Genomic DNA, 22,903 nt, shown 5'->3' with positions numbered 1-22,903 from the left:
TGACAGAGCACTGTTGGGGCACTTGGTTTAGAAATAACAGGTAAGGTGCCCTCTATAATAGTAAAGTCATCCCAATTTTTCATTCCAAAATTCGATTTACTTCTGAACTAACCCTATACAGGGCTCAAAAACAAAATATATTCACCACCAACAATAAATTATCTGACATGTGAGCACATAACATGTGGCTTTAAATATAGCACTTGTCCTCCATAGAGATAGAATGGACTCTGATTCATAAAGCAGGTAACAAACCTAAGGCTCTCAATCATGGCTGAAGGAATTTACGTGCACTGAAGACATTCACTCTCTGTAGAAGGTCATCGCTTCACAGCCTGGGAAATAATCCCTGCCAGCTGACTTGCAAAGTGCCTGAGGCATTGCTCCTGAGAGGCATAACTCCTCTTCTCTCAAGGCTAGAGGTCACAGTCATGATCACAGCTCAGTCAAATTTAAAGGAAAATGTATCTAGGGTCAAAAATATCCTAAGGAAAAATAGAAGACCAAAACAAAACAAAACTATATATATATATATATATATTGTGCTCCTCGGCTTTGGGATGGTGAAAGAAAAACCTGTTGCAGAATATTAAATGCAGACTTTTTTTTCATCTGATAGCTTCAAAATAACTAAACTGAAACTGAATACAGAATCTGATGAATGTCATGCTGCAATCAGTTTTGACGACATTTTTAAATGCTACAAATCCATTTAAATCCTCATCAGCCTAGACATTCTAAAAAAGAAAAAAAATCAAGCTTAAGTGACTTAAACATGAAATGTGAGTATTGGCTCAATGATTAAATTACTGCATCAATTAACTTGAGTACACAGAAAGAATACTGCTCTTTCAAAGCAATGTTAATTCTGCCTCTGATCAGACTCCTCCTCATATCACAGTTGTTGCTTCATAAAACACAACTCACACAGCAAAAGGGGAGAGATGATTTATAAATAAGAATAAACTGCTGCTTGGGAATTCTTTATAAAATACATAAACTAAATTGATGTTTATGTGAAAAATACAGTCATTTCCATATACTTCCAAGAGTGAAAAACTCTGAAAATTGTTTTTGAAAATCATAAGACAGATGAAATTACCATTAAACTAGACAAAAGTGGCTTGGTACCCATAAAAATCATAAATGAGTGTATTTAAAGATTAAATGCATTTCTGGATATACGCATTGCAAAGGGGAAAGTATTTTATTTTGGTCATCTCTGCCAACTGCTATTACATGCTGTCATTTTCAGTAAGGGGAAATGTATTTGCAAAAGCAGAGTGAGCACAACAGGCCTTAAATCAGACAAGTTGGGGACTGCTGACAAAGCGGTGTCTGCACTCTGCCTACCAGGGCCCTTGAATATCAGAATTTTATGGTGCGTTTTCCTGACATATCTGATACTTAGTAAACTCTACTATTTCCTTAGAATCTGGAGTACTAACCTACTTCTGTTTTTAAGTTTGCTCCTACTCTTTTAAGGGACCAGGCTCCACCCTGGCAAGAAGGAAAGGACGAGTCCCTGATGAACTGATTTTGTCCTTCAATTGTTCTTGATCTTTTAAATCTCAGTTCAGAGATTACCTCCTCCCTGTTTTCTATATTACTTAGAACAGACTATGTTATGGTGAGGTAGCAACTTAACCCTGAAATCTCTTTGCTTACACCAAAAAGTTTTATTTCTCACTCATACAAAGTCTGTTTCAAGTCTGGCAGCCATCCATAGCAGCTCCCTCTCAAGGGTGAGTGCCAGTCCTATCTCCTTGTGACTTGGTGGTCTTAACGTGCCATACCCATATCGCCATGACAGGGTAATAAAGATCTGGAGGGCAAGGTGATAAGGAGTCAGTAATTAGAAAATCTAAGGGAGGGGCACCTGGGTAGTGCAGTTGGTTAAGCATTCAACTCCTGATTTCAGCTCAGGTCATGATCTCAGTGTCCAGAGATCAAGACCCGCATGGGGCTCCATGCTCAGTGTGGAATCTGCTTAAGACTCTCTTTCTCTCTCCCTCTCTGCCCCTCCCCCTGCACTCTCACTCTCTCTCAAATAAATAAATCTTAAAAAAAAAAAAAGATCTAAGAGAAGAATATTTTTAAAGGAGGTAAAAGCTTGTCCGAAGTCCAAAGCAAACTTGGTATATTCAAGAATGTAGAATATTTGTATGATGTATGTAAAGTAGAAACACCCCTAACTATAGTTACATATGAAATTATCTTTTATCAAGGACCTTATGTAAAGTTAAAGATATTCTCACTTTTAAGGAATTCACCACTATATTGTCGAGTTAAAGCATGGTTCCCATCACACCTCATCACTATCAACCACCAACTTTATTAAGTGCCTTACATGTGAAAGAAAAGCAGCTATTATCATATTGGATTTTTTAAATATCACTCTTCAATTAAAAAAATACAATCTATTAAAGAATAAGGCAAAAATACATGAAGTATTAATACAAAAATTTGAGGGGTCCTGTGTAGCTCAGTCAGTTAAGCATCTGCCCTCAGCTCAGGTCATGATCCCAGGTCCTGGGATCAAGCCTCATGTCAGCGGGCTCCCTATTCAGTGGAGAGCCTGCTTCTCCCTCTCCCTCTGCCTGCCACTCCCCCTGCTCGTGCATGCTTTCTCTCTTTCTGTGTCAAATAAATAAATAAAATCTTTAAAAAAATATATAAGGAGGCAGCGAAAAGATGGCGGAGGTGTAGGGGGCCCTATTCCAACTGACCCCAGAATTGAGCTGGATAACTACCAGAACACTCTGAACACCCAGGAAATCATCCTGAGATATAAGAAGATAGATCTGGATCTCTACAAACAGAGTATCACAGGCGTTTGGTTTCAAGGTATGAAGCAGGGAGCCATAATTCTGCGGGCAGATATCTGAAGATAAACAGAAGGGGAGGGAGCCGTGGGGATCCTACACTCCTGGTGAGTGATAGCCTCCCATGCTGGGGAAAGGGCACAGACTCGCAGATCGGTAGCGGTAGGAAAGGACTTCAGGGCAGCCCCCCGACGGAAACCTGTAACGGCAGGGCCACACGTGTGAACTGGAGGTGGCTGGCGGTTTTGGAAGCACAAAGGGCAGAGATGTGCCCAGACCTGGAGGCAAGGACTGCGAGCGCTGCTGAGGGGTGCACAACGCAGGACGCTGCAGTTCATAGCAGCACAGACAGAAATGGAGAAAGTGTGGCCTGGAGAGCTCACTGAAGAAGAGACTACAATCTCTCTGCTCTGAGGCAGAGGGTTGGAAACGATCTCTTCTGCTCTGACTCTCGGAAGAGATGTGGAAAGCCACCAGGGAAAGCCACCAGAGAACAAAAGCCCCAAAAAACCGGTTTTCACTGAGCCCATCCCCCAGCACAGGGGGCAGGGCAACTCTCCCCAAACAGCGTTGTCTGAGTAACAGACTGGCAGGCCCCTCCCCCAGAAGGACAGGCTGGGAATAAAAGAGGCCAGCAACCCTAAGGTCCCTAGAAAACAGGTGCATCTTGGTTGGGTTGTGGTCAATAATTTGGACTCTATACATTCCCTCAACCACCCCTCAACAGAATGACTAGGAGGAGGGAACCCCCCAAATAGGAAAGACTTAGAGGTTATTACTTATGCCACAGATTTACAAATGGATACAGATATAACCAAGATGTCAGAGATGGAATTCAGGGTAGCAATTGTGAAGACAATAGCGAGAGTGGAGAAATCGATTAATGGCAACATAGAGTCTCTAAGGGCAGAAATGAAAGCTGAATTGGCAGAATTTAAAAATGCTATCAATGAGATCCAATCTAATCTAGATAATCTAACAGCTAGGGTAAGCGAGGCAGAAGAATGAATTAGTGATCTAGAAGACCAATTGATAAACAAGAAGGGAAAAAAGGAGGCCAGGGAAAAACAACTCAGAATCCATGAAAATAGAATCAGAGAAATAAGTGACACCATGAAACGTTCCAATGTCAGAATTATTGGGATCCCTGAGGGGTGGAGAGAGAGAGAGGACTAGAAGATATATTTGAGCAAATTGTAGCTGAGAACTTCCCTAATCTGGATTATGAAACAAACATTCGTGTCCTAGAGACAGAGAGGACCCCTCCCAAGATCAAGGAAAACAGGCCAACCCCCCAGCATGTAATAGTAAAACTTGTAAATCTTAGAACCAAGGAAACCATCTTAAGGGCAGTCGGGGGAAGAGATTCCTTACGTACAGAGGGAGGAATATCAGAATAACGTCAGACCTATCCACAGAGACCTGGCAAGCCAGAAAGGGTTGGCAAGACATATTCAGTGTATTAATGAGAAGAACATGCAACCAAGAATATTTTGTCCGGCAAGGCTGTCATTTAAAATGGATGGAGAGATGCAGAGCTTCCAAGACCGGGAAAAACGAAAAGAATATGTGACCATCAAGCTGGCCCTACAAGAAATATTAAGGGGGGGTCTATAAAAGGAGAAAGACCCCAAGAGTGATATAGAACAGAAATTTACAGGAACAATCTATAAAAACAAGGTCTTCACAGGCAACATGTTGACAATAAATTCATATCTTTCAATAATCACTCTCAACGTGAGCAGCCTAAATGCTCCCATAAAATGGCACAGGGTTGAAGATGGGATAAAAAGACAGGACCCATACATATGCTGTCTACAAGAGACTCATTTTGAACCTAAGGATACATCCAGACTAAAAGTGGAGGGATGGAGATCCATCTTCCATACCAACAGACCTCAAAAGAAAGCAATTTCTGAATTAGAAAAAACCAGAAACACAATCAGATCAACAAAACTAGAAGCTGGTTCTTTGAAAGAATTAATAAGTTCTATAAACCACTGGCCAAACTTATCCAAAAGAAAAACGGACCCAAATTAATAAAATTATGAATGAAAGGGGAGAGATCACAACAAACACCAAGGAAATAGAAACAATTATTAGAAACTATTATCAACAACTATATGCCAATAAAGTGAGCAACCTGGATGAAATGGATGCCTTCCTGGAAACCTATAAACTCCCGAGACTGAAACAGGAAGAAATTGACAACATGAATAGGCCAATAACCAGTAATGAGATTGAAGGAGTGATCAAAAACCTCCCAAAAAACAAGAGTCCAGGGCCTGATGGATTCCCTGGGGAATTCTACCAAACATTCAAAGAAGAAATAATACCTGTTCTCCTGAAGCTATTTCAAAAAATAGAAACAGAAGGAAAGCTTCCAGACTCATTCTATGAGGCCAGCATTAACTTAATCCCCAAACCAGGCAAAAACACCATCAAAAAGGAGAATTTCAGAGCAATATCCTTGATGAATATGGACTCCAAAATCCTCAACAAAATCCTAGCTAATAGGATCCAACAATACATTAAAAGGATCATCCACCACAACCAAGCAGAATTTATCCCCAGGATGCAAGGGTGGTTCAGCATTCACATATCAATCAATGTGATAGAACACATTAATAAGAGGAGGGAGAACCATATGGTCCTCTCAATTGACGCAGAAAAAGCATTTGACAAAATACAGCATCCTTTCCTGATTAAAACTCTTCAGCGTATAGGGATAGAGGGAACATTCCTCAAGTTCATAAAATCCATCTATGAAAAACCCTACAGTGAATATCACCCTCAACGGGGGAAAGCTGAGAGCCTTTCCCTTAAGATCAGGAAAACGACAAGGATTCCCACTCTCGCCACTACTGTTCAACATAGTACTAGAAATCCTAGCGACAGCAATCAGACAACAAAAAGAAATAAAAGGTATTCAAATTGACAAAGAAGAAGTCAAACTCTCTCTCTTCGCAGATGACATGATACTTTATGTGGAAAATCCAAAATACTCCACCCCCTCATACAGCAATTCAGTAATGTGGCAAGATACAAAATCAATGCACAGAAATCAATTGCTTTCTTACACACTAACAATGCAACTATAGAAAGAGAAATTAGAGAAATGATCCCATTTACAATAGCACCAAAACCATAAAATACCTCAGAATAAACCTAACCAAAGAGGTAAAGGATCTATACTCTAGGAACTACAGAACACTCATGAAAGTAACTGAAGAAGACACAAAAAGATGGAAAAACATCCATGCTCATGGATTGGAAGAATAAATATTATTAAAACGTCTATGCTACCCAAAGGAATCTATACCTTCAATGCCATCCCAATCAAAATTCCAATGACATTTTTCAAAGTGCTGGAACAAACAATCCTAAAATTTGTATGGAATCAGGAAAGACCCCGAATCGCCAAGGAAATGTTGAAAAAGAAAAACAAAGCTTGGGGCATCATATTGCCTGATTATAGGAAATACAGGCAAAAAGACACTGTAGGAAGACAATTTATAAAATTCAGAATATGGGAAACTCTACAGAGCAGATAATCATTATTCTTAAACAAATAAATTGCAAGAAAAAATTATAGGGGAACCTATAGATCTAAAAACTTCAAATGTAATGTGGAAACTTTGTTTAGGACTGATTTAAGCAAATCAACTGTAAAATATATAAAACAAAATTTGAGACAATTATATTTGACATTGAATGAGTCTTCCATGATATTACAGAATTATTAAAATTTTAATTGTACTAATGATATTATAGTTATGTTCTTTTTAAGAGACATTTTACATTTTAGATATATATTCATAATTCCGAAAAGCTTACCCTTAAATATTTATCAATAAAATAATATGGTGTCTGGTATTTACTTCACAAGAATCCAAAGGACTGGGATGACTATATATTTGTAATTGTTTATGCTAGATGATTAATATATGAGTGTCCCTTATACTAATCTATTTAATATATGTTTGCATACAAAGATTGCGTATTTCAAGTGAGTTACCAAAACTTAGTACTTCTGATCTCCTGTCTGATCCTTGAAATCAAGAGAGACTAAAATAACTACTCACAGAAAGAAGCATAGGACAAAGTTTTAAAAAGCAGTAATAATGGGGTGCCTGGCAGGCTCAGTCAGAAGAGCATGCAACTCTTGATCTTGGGGTAGTGAGTTCAAGCCCTACACTGGGTGTAGAGATTACTAAAAAATAAATAAAACAAACAACCTAAAAAATAAAAATAAATTAAAAATAAAAAAGCAGTAATGAAAGCACAATGCCGGCAAGTATACGTAACTTCACTGTAAGAAGAAAAAGCTTCCAAATTCTCAAATTCAGTCAGGAAGCAATGGTCAGCCTTAGCTGACTCAACTTGCTGATTGCCAAGGTGGCAGTTTGGTAAAGAAAAAAAGCCCTGGTCTAGGAGATTACCAACACCTAGCTTTGTAATCTCGGACACATGTAACTTTAGATTTTGGAATTTGAAAGCACAGGAAGTGGACTAACAGCACGAATAATAATTGTGTTGTGAGTACTAATTCTAAGTTCTAAACTTCATAAGAGCTTTGAATGCATTATCCTCTTTTAACCGCATAACCCAAGGAGGTGTTGTGGGTACTTGATATATACTTTTTAAAGGACGATTAAATGAAGGAGGCATCAATACATGGTACCATTTTGCACATGACGAGTTTAGGTTTAGAGGTGCACAAATGTTTTAGGGTCACGCACTGTAGTTGGCCCAGCCAATATTCCAGGTGAAAGAATGCTTTGAACATGCCACTGCATCGGACCATACAACAGAGAAGGTTAGCGGACTGGGTGTGAAATACTGGAAACTTAAAAACCGCTTCCACAGACCAACAGTTTTCCGCGGCCTCACCACACCTCACACGTCTCGGTATGACCGGGAAGGAAAACCAGTCTTTCACTCACCGCCAAGATGCTGGACCTCACAGCCGGGACCTCCCGCCAAGGTTCCCGAACGCCATCGCCTCCCCGCGCCCCCCAAGCCCCGCCCCTTCACGGATCGCACACAATTTATGACAATCAAACTACATTTCCCATAGAAACGTTCGAGGACAGCGAACCTCCGCCGGAAGTCAGGAAGGCTGAATCCGGCGCCGGGAAGAGTGAAAGTGGGGTTTTCCGGGTCTTGCGGCTATATCCTGCTTTTCTCTACTCTGGTCACTTTTGGGTTAGTAACAGCAACGACTAGTTAGTCGGCCCCGTGCCCTCCCTGGGTTGGGTGACCAGTTCTCAGTGTTTTTGATCTCAGCGCTGTTGGCCTGGCCATGCTGGGTTGTTTGGCGCAGCCTCCGGATGCGGTGAGGGTGCAGGGGCGGGAGCTGTGGGCTGGTAGCCCTGGCTCCCCGGAGAGGGGAGGGGGCGCAGCCGATGGACTCCTGGTGGCCTTTAGAGCCCAGTCTTTGAGGTGGGGAAAACGAAGGGTGCTTCACCGTTTAGATTCACGTTTAAAAGAAGGAGTCTCACAGTAGTGACAAGAAAGTAAACGATCTCAAGGCATTTAAATGTTTGAAGAGACCTTGCGTAAGTGGCGCTTGACTTGTTAAATGGCCACCTCGAATCCCGAGGGACATGGAATTCGTTAAATAATGGTCAGCGACTTCACTGACAGCCGTATTTGGAACTCTGCGCTGTCTCTTGAACCATGTGACCTTGAGCAAGTCATGGGCCCCCAGTACACATCGGTAAAAGTGGATGTGGTTTGGTTAAAGGACCTCTCAGAATGGTCTCTGTTCCTTTTGGAAAGCAGGGGCAGCATTTTGCTAAGTGAATCACCTCATCCTGCCTTCAGATCCTTACCTTGTGGAAAACCTGTCAATGAGAAATGAAAAAGTAAATCCAGCAGTAGAGCTGGATTGCAGATTTTGTGTGATTCTCTGTAATGAGAAATGGTTGTTTCTAGATGGCTATGCTGCCAAAAAAAAAAAAAAAAGCTAAGGGAGAAAGTACACATTTTTCACTGCCTTTCTCCTGAGAATACTGTATGCATAAGAATTGCACTGGAGGTAGTGAACAGTACTTTATTTTTGGAGGACAGTTTTGCACTTTGTCCTGTGGAGTGGCCTGTGGTGAAGAAATGACTATGACCTCAGAACATGAGAGAGTAAAATACTGCTTAAAGTAAACCTACCTGAAGAATCAGTGTGATATTTTGTGGAAAATCAGTTCAAGGGAAAGGCAACTTGGAAGGGATACTATACATGAGTCAATATACAACAATGATTCAAAATCAAGTCCTGAAAAGTTGTAGTTTTGTAATTGATAATATTTGTAAAGCATTTAGAAATCTCAATATGAACAGAAAAGTGAAGTAAATTCTACAGTAAAGAAATAGTTTTCTAATATAGAAGTCACTCCCCCTAATTTAAATTATAAACATTTTCACCATTCCTGTGAGTAGTTTTTTTAACCCTTTTATTTTAATCCCAGTATAGTTAATGAACAGTGTTATATTAGTTTCAGGTGTACAATATTGTGATTCAATTCTATACACTATTGAGTGCTCATCCTGTGTATACTCTTAAATCCCCATCACCTATTTCACCCATGCCCCCACCTGCCTCCCCTTTTGTGTATAGTCACATTTGACCTTTTTATAAGTAGCAGAAAGATAAAATCAGGAAAGGTGAACAATTTTTTCAGCCCATTTTTCCCTAAATTTTGTTCATACTCCCTCTACTATATAATTGATCAGCCAAATTGCAGTGTGAGAATACGAAAGACAAGAGCAGTCAAAATGTATGGATTATTACCTTTCTTTTTTGGCCTAAATATCTTATTGCTTAGAATAATAGAAACCTAGTTAGAATCCCAAATCAATTCTTAAATAACATTTCAGTAAACAAAAATTCATGCCTTAAAAAAATACTTTATTCTCATAGACAACGTAAGCATGAACCATTTCCACAAAGAATAGCTCAGTTTGTGCCCTACCACTTTCAATCCACGTTGAGACGTTTATGAAGAGGTATGAAACATATTTTCTATATTTTTTCCTTACTGAAACAAGCGAGTAACAAAGCAGACAAAGTAATGGTTTTAAAAAGCTTCTTGGATTCAAATTTTGACAAAGTGACCAAATGAACTATATTCAATAATAGATCCAAAATATATGGTCATCTGATTTATGACAAAGATGATAACTGCAGTGCAATGGGACAAATGGTAATTTCAAGAATGGTGCCAAGTCATATTGATTTTCCACTGGGATAAAAATGTATCTTGCCCCTACTTCACACTATGAACAAAAATCAATCCCAGATGAATTGTAGAATTAATTGTGCATGGGAAAGCAATAAATTGCTTTCATGTGAAACTTAACACAAGTTTTGAATAGTCAGCTGAAAGGATCATAATTTTCCTAAGGGCAGGCACCTGTCTCTGGTACCATAGAATCTAAGAGAATACTAGTCATCTGCTAAAAAACCTCTGACTTGACTTCTGCCTGCTTTAACTCCCCTCATTTCCCTGATCTATAGTGAAATCCCTCCGGTCTACTTCAGATACCTCCTCTTTGTAATGTGTGTTACCTGACACCCGTTCTCAAGGATATGCCCCCCCCATCTTTATTACCAAAGCTCTTTATACATTATGTTATACATCCCATGGTGAATTATATTTAAAATTTAAATTATGTTTAAGACAATTTTTAAAGGTATGCTGTGATGACAGTTGAGTACTAATTACCTTTTGAAGAGTATATAGCTTTAAAAACTATAACTATCCTAATTACATCTGTATTCAGATAATGTTCCACCATTGAACAAAGGGCAATTGAAAATGAGGGCTTTTTTTTTCTATTTTCCTCTTTTTAAGGAAGAAATGTCTTCTATAAAAAGAAGCCCAAAGCAAGAAATAATTTCCCAGCTTCACTATTCAGCTGCAGAAGGAGATATTGCCAGACTAACAGTACTCCTCAGTCATTCTCCATCTCTTCTCAATGAAACTTCTGAAAATGGCTGGACTGCTTTAATGTATGCTGCAAGGAATGGGCACCCAGATGTTGTCCAATTTCTACTTGAGAAAGGGTAAACATTTTAGGCACTACTTCTTGAAGGGCTCTGGTTTAATTTCTGGGTTACATATTTCCTTTTAAATTTTTCTTGTAGTCGTATTTATATCATTGGGCTTGTAAATAACTCATTGACCAGTTTCATTTTATAAAAACACAGCATAGTATCTAACTAAAAGCTTTTAACTTCTTTTATTGAGGGATAAATCCTTCATACTTAATAGCAAAGCAAATATATGAGTTAGTCTAATCTTTTTCTCCCAAATAGAAAATGTAGATCTACCCACTATAACTTTCAAGAACCCCTCGTAAAATTTTAATTTCTTTTTATAACACAAACTTACTGTTTTTTATTTTACAATTCTCCAGAAATGTTAAATATCTACTATCTCTAACTTTTCATCATTTATGATTATTTCTTTTAACCTTCCCATTAGTAAATTATGTACTAAAAAAATCTACATAATAATCATTAGAGGGGCTATCAAGTGCATCTGGAAATATTTTATTGTAATAAATATTAAAGAAAATGTTTATTTCCTTTTTTATTTTTCTTTCCATCTATAGGTGTGACAGATCCATTGTCAATAAATCAAGGCAGACTGCACTGGATATTGCTAAATTTTGGGGTTATAAGCATATAGCTAACTTACTAGCTAATGCTAAAGGTGGGGTGAAGCCTTGGTTCCTAACTAATGAAGTGGAAGAATGTGAAAATTATTTTAGTAAAACACTATTAGACCGAAAAAGTGAAAAAAGAAATAATTCTGACTGGCTACTAGCTAAAGAAAGCCATCCAGCCACAGTTTATATCCTTTTCTCAGATTTAAATCCTTTAGTTACTCTAGGTGGCAATAAAGAAAGTTTCCAACAGCCAGAAGTCAGGCTTTGTCAGCTGAACTACACAGATATAAAAAATTATTTGGCTCAGCGTGAAAAGATCACCTTGATTTTTCTTGGAGTAGAACTTGAAATGAAGAAAGAGTCTTTCAATTATACTGGAGAAGTCCCAAGAGAAGAAGATGGGTTGGTTGCCTGGTTTGCTCTAGATATAGATCCTGTTGCTGCCGAAGAATTTAAGCAAAGACATGAAAATTGTTATTTTCTTCATCCTCCAATACCTGCTCTTCTGCAATTGAAAGAAAAAGAAGCTGGTAAGAAGTGAACATGGTTTACCTGTTGGTAATAATTACCTGTTGGTGGTAATCTGGTTTTTGGAACTGGGTTGGAGTTATACAGCATATCTTCATTTTCTAGGAGGCACACTTTTTTCAGTAAGCAATGAAATTAGGCTGTCTTCATTAGAACTTTCCTAAAGTTCTCATTCTAGGGGACTACTCTCCTGAGCAGTTACAGCAGTTTTAATCAGCCAAGATTAGTTTCCCCAGAATTAATCCTAATGCATGCTTGTTTTATTTGATTCTTCAGTGAGTAATTATTGAGTACCTGCAATACACTGAGCATGATGTCAAAGACCTTGACTATTTTCTGTTGCAGGGTATGCTAGTTAATGTGGGGCCCTATATGCCATGGTTTTATTCTAAATTCCATTTAAATGTTGTAACCTGACCTATGGTTTAAAAAGAAACAAAAACCGTCACTCTGCCTGCTTTGTAGATCATGAATTCTGGGTAATTAAGTATGAAATCAGAAGTCTTAAGAGGGGATTTGAGATTACAGTAGGTCAGGTAAAAGGTTGCAGTGGATTGAGTTGATGGAGAAAAAGGGAGAGTTTGAGATGTTCTGGAGGTAAAACTGACAGGGCTTGATCAGTAGGTTGAGACTATTATAAGTGAGGGAGAGATGATAGTAACCTGGAGTACAGCCTGAATTAAGGTGACAATGGTAGAGATGGAGAAAAGGGTACATTCAAGGTATATTTTTAGAAAATCATTAGCACTTGTTGATGGATTGGGTATGGGGTATATAATGATGAAAGAAAAGATCAAGAATGATTGCTAGGTTTGAGACTAGTAATTTGGTGGATAGTGATACTATTTCTTGATAAAATAGGGTGACAGGTTGAGCAAGGGAAGCAAGACAGACTTGAAGTAAATAAATCAAGATTTTAGTTTTGGGCATGTTCAAGTTTTAGAGAAGGATATTAGAATCTGGAACAGAGGAGAGGTGTGAGTTAGAGATACCCATGTGGGAGTCAGCAACGTGAAGGTGATAGTTAAATCTCAGGAAACTTAGAGAGTTAAGAGCAAGCAAGAAAGAAAGCCTCAGAATCATACCTGAATCCCCCTAAATTTTGAGGTCAGGTAGAAAAAGAGGAGCCATCAAGGTGGCCATAAGGTAAGAGGAAAACAGGAGAATATGCTCATGAAAATCAAGAGAGCAGAGTATTTCTTTTTTTTTTATTACGTTACGTTAATCACCATACATTACATCATTAGTTTTTGATGTAGTGTTCCATGATTCATTGTTTGCGTATAACACCCAGTGCTCCATTCAGTACGTGCCCTCTTTAATACCCATCACCAGGCTAACCAATCCCCCCACCCCCTCCCCTCTAGAACCCTCAGTTTGTTTCTCAGAGTCCATAGTCTCTCATGGTTCATCTCCCCCTCTGATTTCCCCCCCTTCATTACATTACATTACATATATTGAATGCTGTTGAGACTTTGAGTAAGATAGACAAAGATTTTTTTTAAGGATCTTTCGTTTTGGTAATATGAAGCTGTTGATGAATTTGACAAGAGGGGTATCAATGGAGTGGAAGGAATATAAGCTAAATTATGGTAGACTGAAAGTTAATGGGAGGTAAGGAAGGGGTCACTTGTCAATGTCCACCTTCCCTTAGGAGATGTATGGTGGGCCCCTCCAGAGAATGATTAGATTATCTCTTCCCAGAGTCTGGATTGGTATGTTTTATTCTCCACATCTATGGAGAAAACATTGCACTTTTTAAGAAAATATATTTTCTTTGTAGCTATAATTTTAAAATCAAAAGGATCTCTCTTTTTACTAGTAAGAAAACTGAGGCCCTTTTATTCACTTGCTATGTAAACTTCCACAGTTAACCTCTTTGTGCCTCAGTTTCCTACTCTAGAAACAGAGGGTAATAATAGTACCTACATCATAGGATTGCTCTAAACATTAAATAAGATGAGGTAACCCATTGAGCTATGTAAATATTTTTATTTCACATAAAATATATTGTATTATTTGTCATTCATACTATCCATCCATACCACACTGTTGTATCAGGTAGTTCAATAGAAATATACCTGTTTTGTTCTTCATAACTAAATAAATAATAAGATGATACATATAAAGCTATTTGCATGATGCTTCACACATAGTTGGTACTCAATAAATATTAACTTTCTTATTGAAACAATATTGAAATAATGTAGATAGCATGAATTACGTATTACAAGGTAACATAGCAGGGAAATATTTAATGTTGCCTATGGTTTGTTGAATTTCAGTATTAATTTGTTTTTATGTATGGTTTATTTTGTTTTTTCCAGTTTAAAACATTGTTATTGTTGTTTGTGGTTATTTTGTTTTTTTTTTCAAAAATCCTTAAACCAAATAATGTATTTTAATGAGAACAAGTTTGTCAGGCAAATGCATATGTAACATTTCTAGTTTTATTGCTTCAATTATAACATTTTTGGTCAGGCCATATTCTTTTTTGACGTACCAGGGTAAAGGCTATAGCCAAAGTATATATATGTTGTAAGATTTATTCTAGTAGGCATTTTTTTCATGAACAACGTTAACATGAATGTTATAAATATAGTATTTTATTAATATTCTATGCAGTTTCCAGTTGTAAACAGGATATGTTTCACAGTGACATGGAGCAGTAGTGGTTTAGGCACCCAGGAAAGGAGAATTCCTGCAGTTTCCTATTAATATTTTCTTTATAGTCCAAGTCTAAATCAGGAAGTGGCTGCATAGTGTATTTTTTTTTAAGATTTTATTTATTTGACAGAGAGAGAGAGCACAAGCAGCAGGAGTGGCAGGCAGAGGGAGAGGGAGAAGCAGGCTCCCTGCAGAGCAGGGGAGCCCGATGTCGGACTCAATCCCAGGATCCCGGGATCATGACCTGAGCCAAAGGCAGTCACTTAACCAACTGAGCCACCCAGGCGCCCCGCTGCATAGTGTATTTTTATAAACATCATTATTGTAAAGTCAGTATTTGTAAAATCACTATACACTAGAATCTTGTATATCCAAAATTTAAAAATCACCTGTAGTAAAAGCCTGAGCTAATATAGTATATAAGATAGGTGTGCTAACATCTATCTTATATGAGAGTTATATTTGATTAGTTCAAATTAAAGTTAAATCAAATTTTCATGTCATCTTTGGATTATTCTACTTCAAAAGAAATATACATCATAAAAATAGGAATACAAAAATTCTTGATTATGTTGCTATTCAGAAAATATAGTGTATGCCTTGACTTGTGAACATTTTACTTTGATATTAATTTGTTTACAGTTTATCACAGAATTAAAACTTTATACGCTTTTCTTAAAGGGGTTGTAGCTCAAGCAAGATCTGTTCTTGCCTGGCACAGTCGATATAAGTTCTGCCCAACCTGTGGAAGTGCAACTAAAATTGAAGAAGGTGGCTACAAAAGAGTATGCTTAAAAGAAGACTGTCCTAGTCTCCATGGTGTTCACAATACATCATATCCAAGAGTTGGTAAGCCTTTTCCTTTATAGTGAAATCTCAGCCATCTGGAATCTTAGAGAATAAGACATTCTGGGAAGAAAAGGTTTTGAGTTGTTGAGGTGTTTACCTTTTTATTAAAAGCATATTTAATATAACTTAAGACTATAAGTATTAAAGTATTATATGGTTTCATGACTTTTAAGTAAGGGACATTGTACATAATTAGCCTTTTTTTTTTTTTTTAAAGGTTTTATTTATTTGTCAGAGAGAGAGAGCACAAGCAGGGGGAGCTGCAGGCAGAGGGAGAAGCAGACTCTCTGCTGAGCAGGGAGCCTTGATGCGGGGCTCGATCCCAGGACCCTGGGATCATGACCCGAGCCAAAGGCAGATGCTTAACTGACTGAGCCACCCAGGCATCCCTAATTAGCCATTTCTTAACTCTGAGTTAATCAATATGAATTTGATGTGTTATAATACATGATTTCAAAAGTCTACCATTCTGGGTCCACTTAGTGCAGAGACAAAAAAAAAAAAAAAAAGTACCCCAACAGTTCAGTGCCTGTTCAAGGCATCACCAAAGCAATACAGCCTGGACCTAGCTTTACATCACTGCTGTTGTCAGCCTATACTTTCTCTCCTTCTAATTGCTGCATTGGAGTCTTCTGTAGGTTTGGAAATCTGAGAACCTAGTCCTTTAAAACTTGTGAAAAAATAATAGATAAACTGAGCAATACCCGAGGAAGTCTCCTGAGAGTAAAATGCATGGCTTTGTGACACCTGGGTTCACTGCACAGGAGCCTTTTTCATTTGATAACTGTTTTCAATCATGCTCTAGTAAGGAGAATTCACTGCATTAATGACTTCTGGAAAACAAACTTATTTAATTTAAATTTTATCTTTTTAACAGCTTAAACCTAGTCATAGAGCCACATTAGCTTTTAAAAACTTTTGTTCAGGGGGTGCCTGGGTGGCTCGGTTGGTTGAGCGACTGCCTTCGGCTCGAGTCATGCTGGGATTGAGCCCCGCATCAGGCTCGGCAGGAAGCCTGCTTCTCCTCTCCCACTCCCCCTGCTTGTGTTCCCTCTCTCACTGTCTCTCTCTCTCTCTCTCTCTCTGTGTCAATTAAATAAATAAATATTTAAAAAAATAAAAACTTTTGTTCACGATTGGATTGGAAGGGAGAGAAAAATTCACATTTACTATTGTAAAATTTGTATTTTCTTCATGCCATAATATACTCTGGGGGTGCCTGAGTGGCCCAGTCATTAATCGTCTGCTCAGCAGGGAGCCTGCTTCTCCCTCTGCCTGCAGCTCCCCCTGCTTGTGCTCTCTCTCTTTAAAGCACTCTGTCAAATAAATAAATAAAATCTTTAAAAAAATACCTACTCTAACTTTTTTATAATTAAAATATATGCCTAGCATACCGTAAGTATATAATAAGTGTTGCTATTAAGAAGAAGACAAAATTGGTCTTCCTTTAGCGTACAATATTCTATGCAATTTCCCTGAAATATTCTCATAATTAGACAAGAGTCTTGTTGTTACAGGAGATAAACCTTTTTATTATACTATTTGACAGTGACTTTACACAATGAGTCTAAATTATTTTTTCCTATCATTCATTCATCTGATTTTTTTAAAAACAGATCCAGTAGTAATCATGCAAGTTATTCATCCAGATGGGACCAAATGTCTTTTAGGCAGGCAGAAAAGATTTCCCCCAGGCATGTTTACTTGCCTTGCTGGATTTATTGAACCTGGTAAGCCTTTTCTTAATAATTTTAATAATAATCTTCCTTTAACTTGTAATGTCCAAATAAAAATTTTAGACAGCATTTGACAAATTATCATGCTATGAAACTGGGATATTTTTAAATATTTTCTGTGTATTTTAAGTGATGTAATATTTGTTTTTACTAGCAGAATAATTTTGTCTGTTTTAAAAATTCAGCATTTCCTCTTTCATGTATTGCTATTACCAAAGTATCTGCATGACTTACACCTCACTTCCTTCTTTACTAGACCCAACTGTGTCACCTTTCCAGGGGTCTTCCCAGATAGCCCCAAATACATTAGTTAGCGTCATACCCTGCATTCACAATTCTGTCATCCTGACTGACTTTTCCCTATAGCACTCATTACCACCTGACATGTATGTATGTATGAATGTATCTCTGTATTTATTATCTGATGTATGTATGTATCTATTTATCTATCTACTCATTTATTATCTGCTCATACCAGAAAGTAAGTTGCATAGGGGTGGGACTTGATTTCACTCATCATTGTAGCCCACACCCTTAGAGCAGTGCCTTATATATAGTAGGAGTTCAGTAAATATCTGTGGAATAAATGATAATTAACAAACATGTTTAATCTTAACTTCCAGTATTAATCGGCACTGATAATAATAGTACTAAACATACTTTGTGCCACACTCTGTTTAGAAGGCTTTCCAGATATTCAATCATATGACCCTCATACAGACTTAAAGAGTAACTATTACAGCAGTTTTACAGCTAGGGCACTAAGGTACAGGAGCTGACTCACTTGCCTAAGATCAAACAGCTAATCAGTGATAGGGCAGGGATACAAACGTGGGCAATTTGGCTGAGTCCATGCTCTTAATCACTATGCTGTCTCTAATAACTCTAGGCTGTTTTTTTTAACTGCTGTGTACCATTTTATTTATTTACTCTTCAATTCATCCATTCTGTTGTTGGACAATTAGTTTATATCAGCTTTTGCATTTGCAAACAACACTGCAAAGAATATTCTTATACTACTCCTTGTGCACATTTGCAAGAGTTATCAAGGGTATATACTTGAGAGTAGAATTGTTAGCTTGTAGGATATGAACATCCTAACCTTTCGTAGACATTGCCAAGTTGCTCTCTGAAGTGTCCCTACCAATTTACACTATTTCTAACAGCACATGAAATGTTTTGTTGTTCCACATCTTCACCAAGTTAGAATTTTCGTACTTTATAATTTGCTATTGCAATAGTTATGAAATAGTGTCATTGTAGTTTTCATTTTCATTTCCCTACTGATGGAGCATCTTTTTCACATGTGTTTTAGGCATCCGATTTTCATTTTCTCTGAATTTTACATGTTTATATTTTTGCCTAATTTTGTTTTGGTTGTTTATCCTTTTATCTCATTTTAGGAGTTTTGTAGAATGTATTATATGCTACTCTTTAGCTATGGTCTTGCAAATATCTTAATGCCAGTCTATGACTTACCTTTCCACTATATTTTTTGGTGAACATAAGTTGTTAATTATAATATAGGAAATATAGCAATCTATTTGAAATAAAAAGCTGTGTTTAAATAGTAAAATATTTCTAAACTTTCAGATAAATTTACAAACCATTCCCTTTATTCTGATTCTCAATTCCAACAAATCAGAAATAAAAAGTACATTTCTAGGCACTATATTTTATCATACCTGAGTCAATAGTCATCTAGAAGAAAAAAATCATTTAGAAAGAAAAAATACTGTTTCATCTTAAGTGGTTTTTAAGCTTTTAGTGTTTAGTTTTAACTCTTTTTGAGAAAAGTTATCTGCAGTAATTGTTTGACAACATAAAAAATTTCAAAATTTTAGTAAGGTAAAGGCTAGCCATTTATAAAAATCTTGGAATAATTTGTAACTATTTACTGATAATACATAAATGAGATAATATTTAAAATATTTGCATAGTGTTTAGCTAATAGCAGGTGCTGGATAGTTGTAGATGTTACCATTTTTACACTGTAAGCAAAAATTTGGACCTTCAAGAAAAGTTCTCTGGCATTTTGATTATGTCTGTAGTTATATACTTTAAGAAATAATATTTTTTTTAAATTCCAGTCTAGTTTTAGGCTTCTGCTTTCTCATTCTTTAAATTGGGTTTCTGTCCAAAGTGATTTCCAAATGTTTGAACCATTCGGAGGACAAAATGTTCAAGGAATGTTCATCAGCTACTTGTCTTTTGCCCCATTTGATTAGGAGAGACAATAGAAGATGCTGTTCGGAGAGAAGTAGAAGAGGAAAGTGGAGTCAAAGTTGGCCATGTTCAGTATGTCTCTTGTCAGCCATGGCCAATGCCCTCCTCCTTAATGATTGGTTGCTTAGCTGTGGCAGTGTCTACAGAAATTAAAGTTGACAAGAATGAAATAGAGGATGCCCGCTGGTTCACTAGAGAACAGGTAAAGTTCAATTTAATTTCCTTCTTCTATTGATTGTTCTCTGACTGTATCAGTTTGGGCATGCAACAAGGATACATGTTTTCACCAAGTTGAATGAATGCATATGGCCCACCCATCATGCATGGATTACAATGTAATTGATGTGTCCTATGTTAACTCATTCTGTGAGGTTCTTCTAGTTGATGATTCTGTGCCATTTTCTAATTTCAAATGCCATTCCTTCAGATTAATGATACTTTTCAATGGACTTAAAATAGGTAAACATTATTTCAAAGATGAGAAACAGGAAGATTTTTCTTAGACATTTTGTATTTTAGTTTACAGCATTAAAACAGGTAGCTCTCAAAAAATAGTAAAAATGCTTAAAATTTTTGAAAAGTTCTTGTTCATTTTAAAATGTGCTTAAGGACAAGAATAACTAAACTATATAGCAAAGATACAGTCACAAGAACTTTTTAAAATGTCATCCTTCAGTAGTATAATGAAAGATAAATTACTGTTTGTTTTGCTTAACCTAAAGTATTTGTATAGAAAACAAATGGATACACTATCAGTAGTGAAGACCTGAAATCCTTTCAGACTTTGCCTAAACAAAATTTATTTTATTTTATGCTCAACTTCAAAAAGTAGAAATTAAGTGTTTTTTAGAATTTTATAAAAGGGAACCTGTTGCAAAAGTTGACTTCACTTTGAAAATAAGTGTGGAATGTGTACTTTTCTTTTTCATGTCCTTATTTTCATTAAGGGAATATGCCTTTCTGGAATATTTTTTTTAATTGATTCACTAACTCATTGAATCAACTAAAAATACTATACTAAATTTTGCATGTTGAACATGGATGTTGTCACTTTGTACTGTTGTTATTCACTGTAAAATCATCACATTTTAAATTGTAAAAGCATAGAAGTAGTATTTAAGTATGACAGTGTTAAAATTCTAATACATTTTATTATGGTGTATTTTAGGTTGTGGATGTTCTGACCAAAGGGAAGCAGCAGACATTTTTTGTGCCACCAAGCCGAGCTATTGCCCATCAGTTAATCAAACACTGGATTGGAATGAACCCCAATCTCTAAATCAAATAACTAGACTTTGAGTATTAATTGATTTCTAATAACTTATTCCTCAAGTGAGATTAGAAATATTTAGTGCTCTTTGGAATGTCACAACACAAAATATCATATTAGGTTTCAGAAATATTTTCAACATGTACTTTCCATCTTAACCATAGAACTTGTGCTTTTATAAATTACAGGACTGCCTCAGATTTTGTTAAAATCCAAGTCAGCCTCTCCAAACACTTTTTTGGTTGTACTCCACAATTCTATCTCACAAAACCATATTTCTAATAAGAAAAATCATGTTGTAAAGACGTATATTTTAAAAATGTAAACAAACCAAAAAATGTAAACAAACCTAAATTCCACTGCCTCTTTTAAGCATTAGACCAATCACTAAAGTTCTATTCTTGAGAAATCAGGCAAAATAATTTTAATGAATTTTAAGCTTCATTTCCAGTCTTTTCATTACCATAAAGGTTCTTTCAGCCATCAGTAGCTAATTTTTGCTCACTTCGCATTGTATTCCACTTTTTTCTCCTGGTTTCATTGTTCTAGCAGTGGTGCTGTTATAGTCCTGCCACTCGTCTGTTTTGATCAGTGTTAAGAATTTTCTACTTTAACACATCTGCTGATGATCATAGTACCATGCCTTCATGAAAGGAGAGTTTAAATAAGAGCATACCACTATGTATGGGACCTCCTCCTTAAACCTAAAATCAATTAATATGTATAATTATCTGTTGAGGAATTCTCTTCAAAGATCAGATGTTAAATATTTCCCAGATAGATTTACATATTCAATAAAAACACTGGCTTTATGTCATTTTGTGATAAGGGATTTATCTGCATTTGCAAAAAGTTATGTAATCATTACTAATTATATTTATTAAACTCAAATGCATTATTTTGATTTTGGCCTTATTTCAACACATCCTAAGAAGCCTTTATAAAATACGTATATCTTAGAACTGAATCAGTAAGATTCAGAGAAAAGTAAATTGTAGTAATTCACAGTTTTACAATATGCAACTGTCATATTTTATAAGGCTGTTTTGAAATTGTTTTAAAAGTTAGTCTATCAATGTATAAATTTATATAATTTGGCTCTTTATTATTTTATGTTAGAACTGGAAGAGATCTTAAGGATAATATATGTAGTTTAGTGACCTTCTCTTATAGATAAGGAAAGAGAAATCCTGAGAGGTGAATTTAATTAATCCATTAAAGTTGAATCAATTAATTAATCGATGAAAGTTACACAATTACAACTTACCATTGCTCATACAATTAGTTGTAATTATAGTTAAAAACTTAATTTTAACAATATAGCCTAGTGCAGGACTCTCCCTCTAATAGGAAGTAGAAACTACTACTAAAAATGTAGGTAGAATAAATTAAAATAAGCGATGATAAGAACAAATTTAATTTACCAATACTGTTAATTAAAATTTTAGATACTAAAATCTAACTTAAATATGGTAATTTTCTTAGATAAAACTTTATTTTACTAATAAACAATGATTTTCTTAGTAACTGGTGAAAGCTTATTGGTATCAGGTCTTTAGACAAAATTGACTTACATTGGACATTTAGATACATAATAAAATTTTAACTACATAAGTACATAGAAAATTATGTGCCTTGATTATTATGAAGTATGATGACTTGAGGTTCGGTTTTACTCCAAATTTACTTAGAGATTCTAAGATTACATCATAAAGTTCCAGGTTTCCATGTTCAGATAGCAAAGTGAAATATAAAATATCAACAAAATGTAGTTATAAATTTAGTTTTGGATATTTAATCCTATTCTCAGGAAAATCAGTAAGTAAATTATTGTTGTTAATAATCATTCTTAACATTGCTAACCTCTGAGAGGTGAATAGCTACATGTAAATAGAAGGAATAGCAAAGAAATTTTAGAGGTTCAAGTGCCATGAATGTATTCTAATGGAAATGAAGGTAACAATATATTAAAATATTTATCTATTTTCTGTTTTGTGTGTTAGGTATTTTTTAATATGTTTTGATTAATGTCTTCTGAAAAATGAAAAGCCAAATTGCAGTCATCCCCCCCTGTATAATGATGTGTAAACAAAAAGTACAAAAGCCCTTTTAATAGTATTCATATCTGG

The 22,903-nt window shown here is 36.2% G+C and overlaps 2 protein-coding genes across 5 annotated transcripts in view; one reads left to right on the top strand and one right to left on the bottom strand.

Annotated features, from left to right (window-relative positions):
- The window catches only part of LOC113928402 (coiled-coil domain-containing protein 24-like), a 61,471-nt gene extending 53,639 nt beyond the window's left edge, over positions 1-7,832 (bottom strand). Inside the window, exon 1 of the mRNA XM_035727456.1 lies at positions 7,772-7,832. The gene's annotated coding sequence lies outside the window, so the exon portion shown is untranslated. The remainder of the gene's footprint in view (positions 1-7,771) is intronic.
- An 87-nt stretch (positions 7,833-7,919) lies between these two features.
- Positions 7,920-22,762, top strand: NUDT12 (nudix hydrolase 12). 4 transcript variants are annotated; one of them, XM_027607182.2, is made up of 8 exons: positions 7,943-8,033; positions 9,745-9,830; positions 10,683-10,890; positions 11,442-12,028; positions 15,375-15,542; positions 17,159-17,272; positions 19,507-19,706; positions 20,673-22,762. In XM_027607182.2, the coding sequence occupies exons 3-8, from the start codon at positions 10,685-10,687 to the stop codon at positions 20,781-20,783; spliced, it is 1,386 nt and encodes a 461-aa protein (XP_027462983.1). In that variant the 5' UTR covers positions 7,943-8,033; positions 9,745-9,830; positions 10,683-10,684; the 3' UTR covers positions 20,784-22,762. The 4 variants fall into 4 exon arrangements, with proteins under 4 accessions (XP_027462982.1, XP_027462980.1, XP_027462983.1 ...); XM_027607180.2 differs by having other exon boundaries at positions 10,679-10,890; XM_027607181.2 differs by lacking the exon at positions 9,745-9,830 and having other exon boundaries at positions 7,920-8,033.
- The last annotated feature ends 141 nt before the right edge of the window (positions 22,763-22,903 follow it).

This window comes from Zalophus californianus, chromosome 5, assembly GCF_009762305.2.
Source record: "Zalophus californianus isolate mZalCal1 chromosome 5, mZalCal1.pri.v2, whole genome shotgun sequence".
NCBI lineage: Eukaryota > Metazoa > Chordata > Mammalia > Carnivora > Otariidae > Zalophus > Zalophus californianus.
This window is presented reverse-complemented; position numbering and strand designations above follow the sequence as displayed.

What these genes read in the sequence shown, in the direction of transcription:
- NUDT12 (XM_027607181.2), top strand. Translation starts at nt 10,685, where the DNA reads ATGTCTTCTATAAAAAGAAGCCCAAAGCAAGAAATAATTTCCCAGCTT. An exon ending in CAATTTCTACTTGAGAAAGG is followed by an intron (nt 10,891 to 11,441) that starts GTAAACATTTTA and finishes TTCCATCTATAG; the next exon opens with GTGTGACAGATCCATTGTCA. An exon ending in TACATCATATCCAAGAGTTG is followed by an intron (nt 15,543 to 17,158) that starts GTAAGCCTTTTC and finishes TTTTAAAAACAG; the next exon opens with ATCCAGTAGTAATCATGCAA.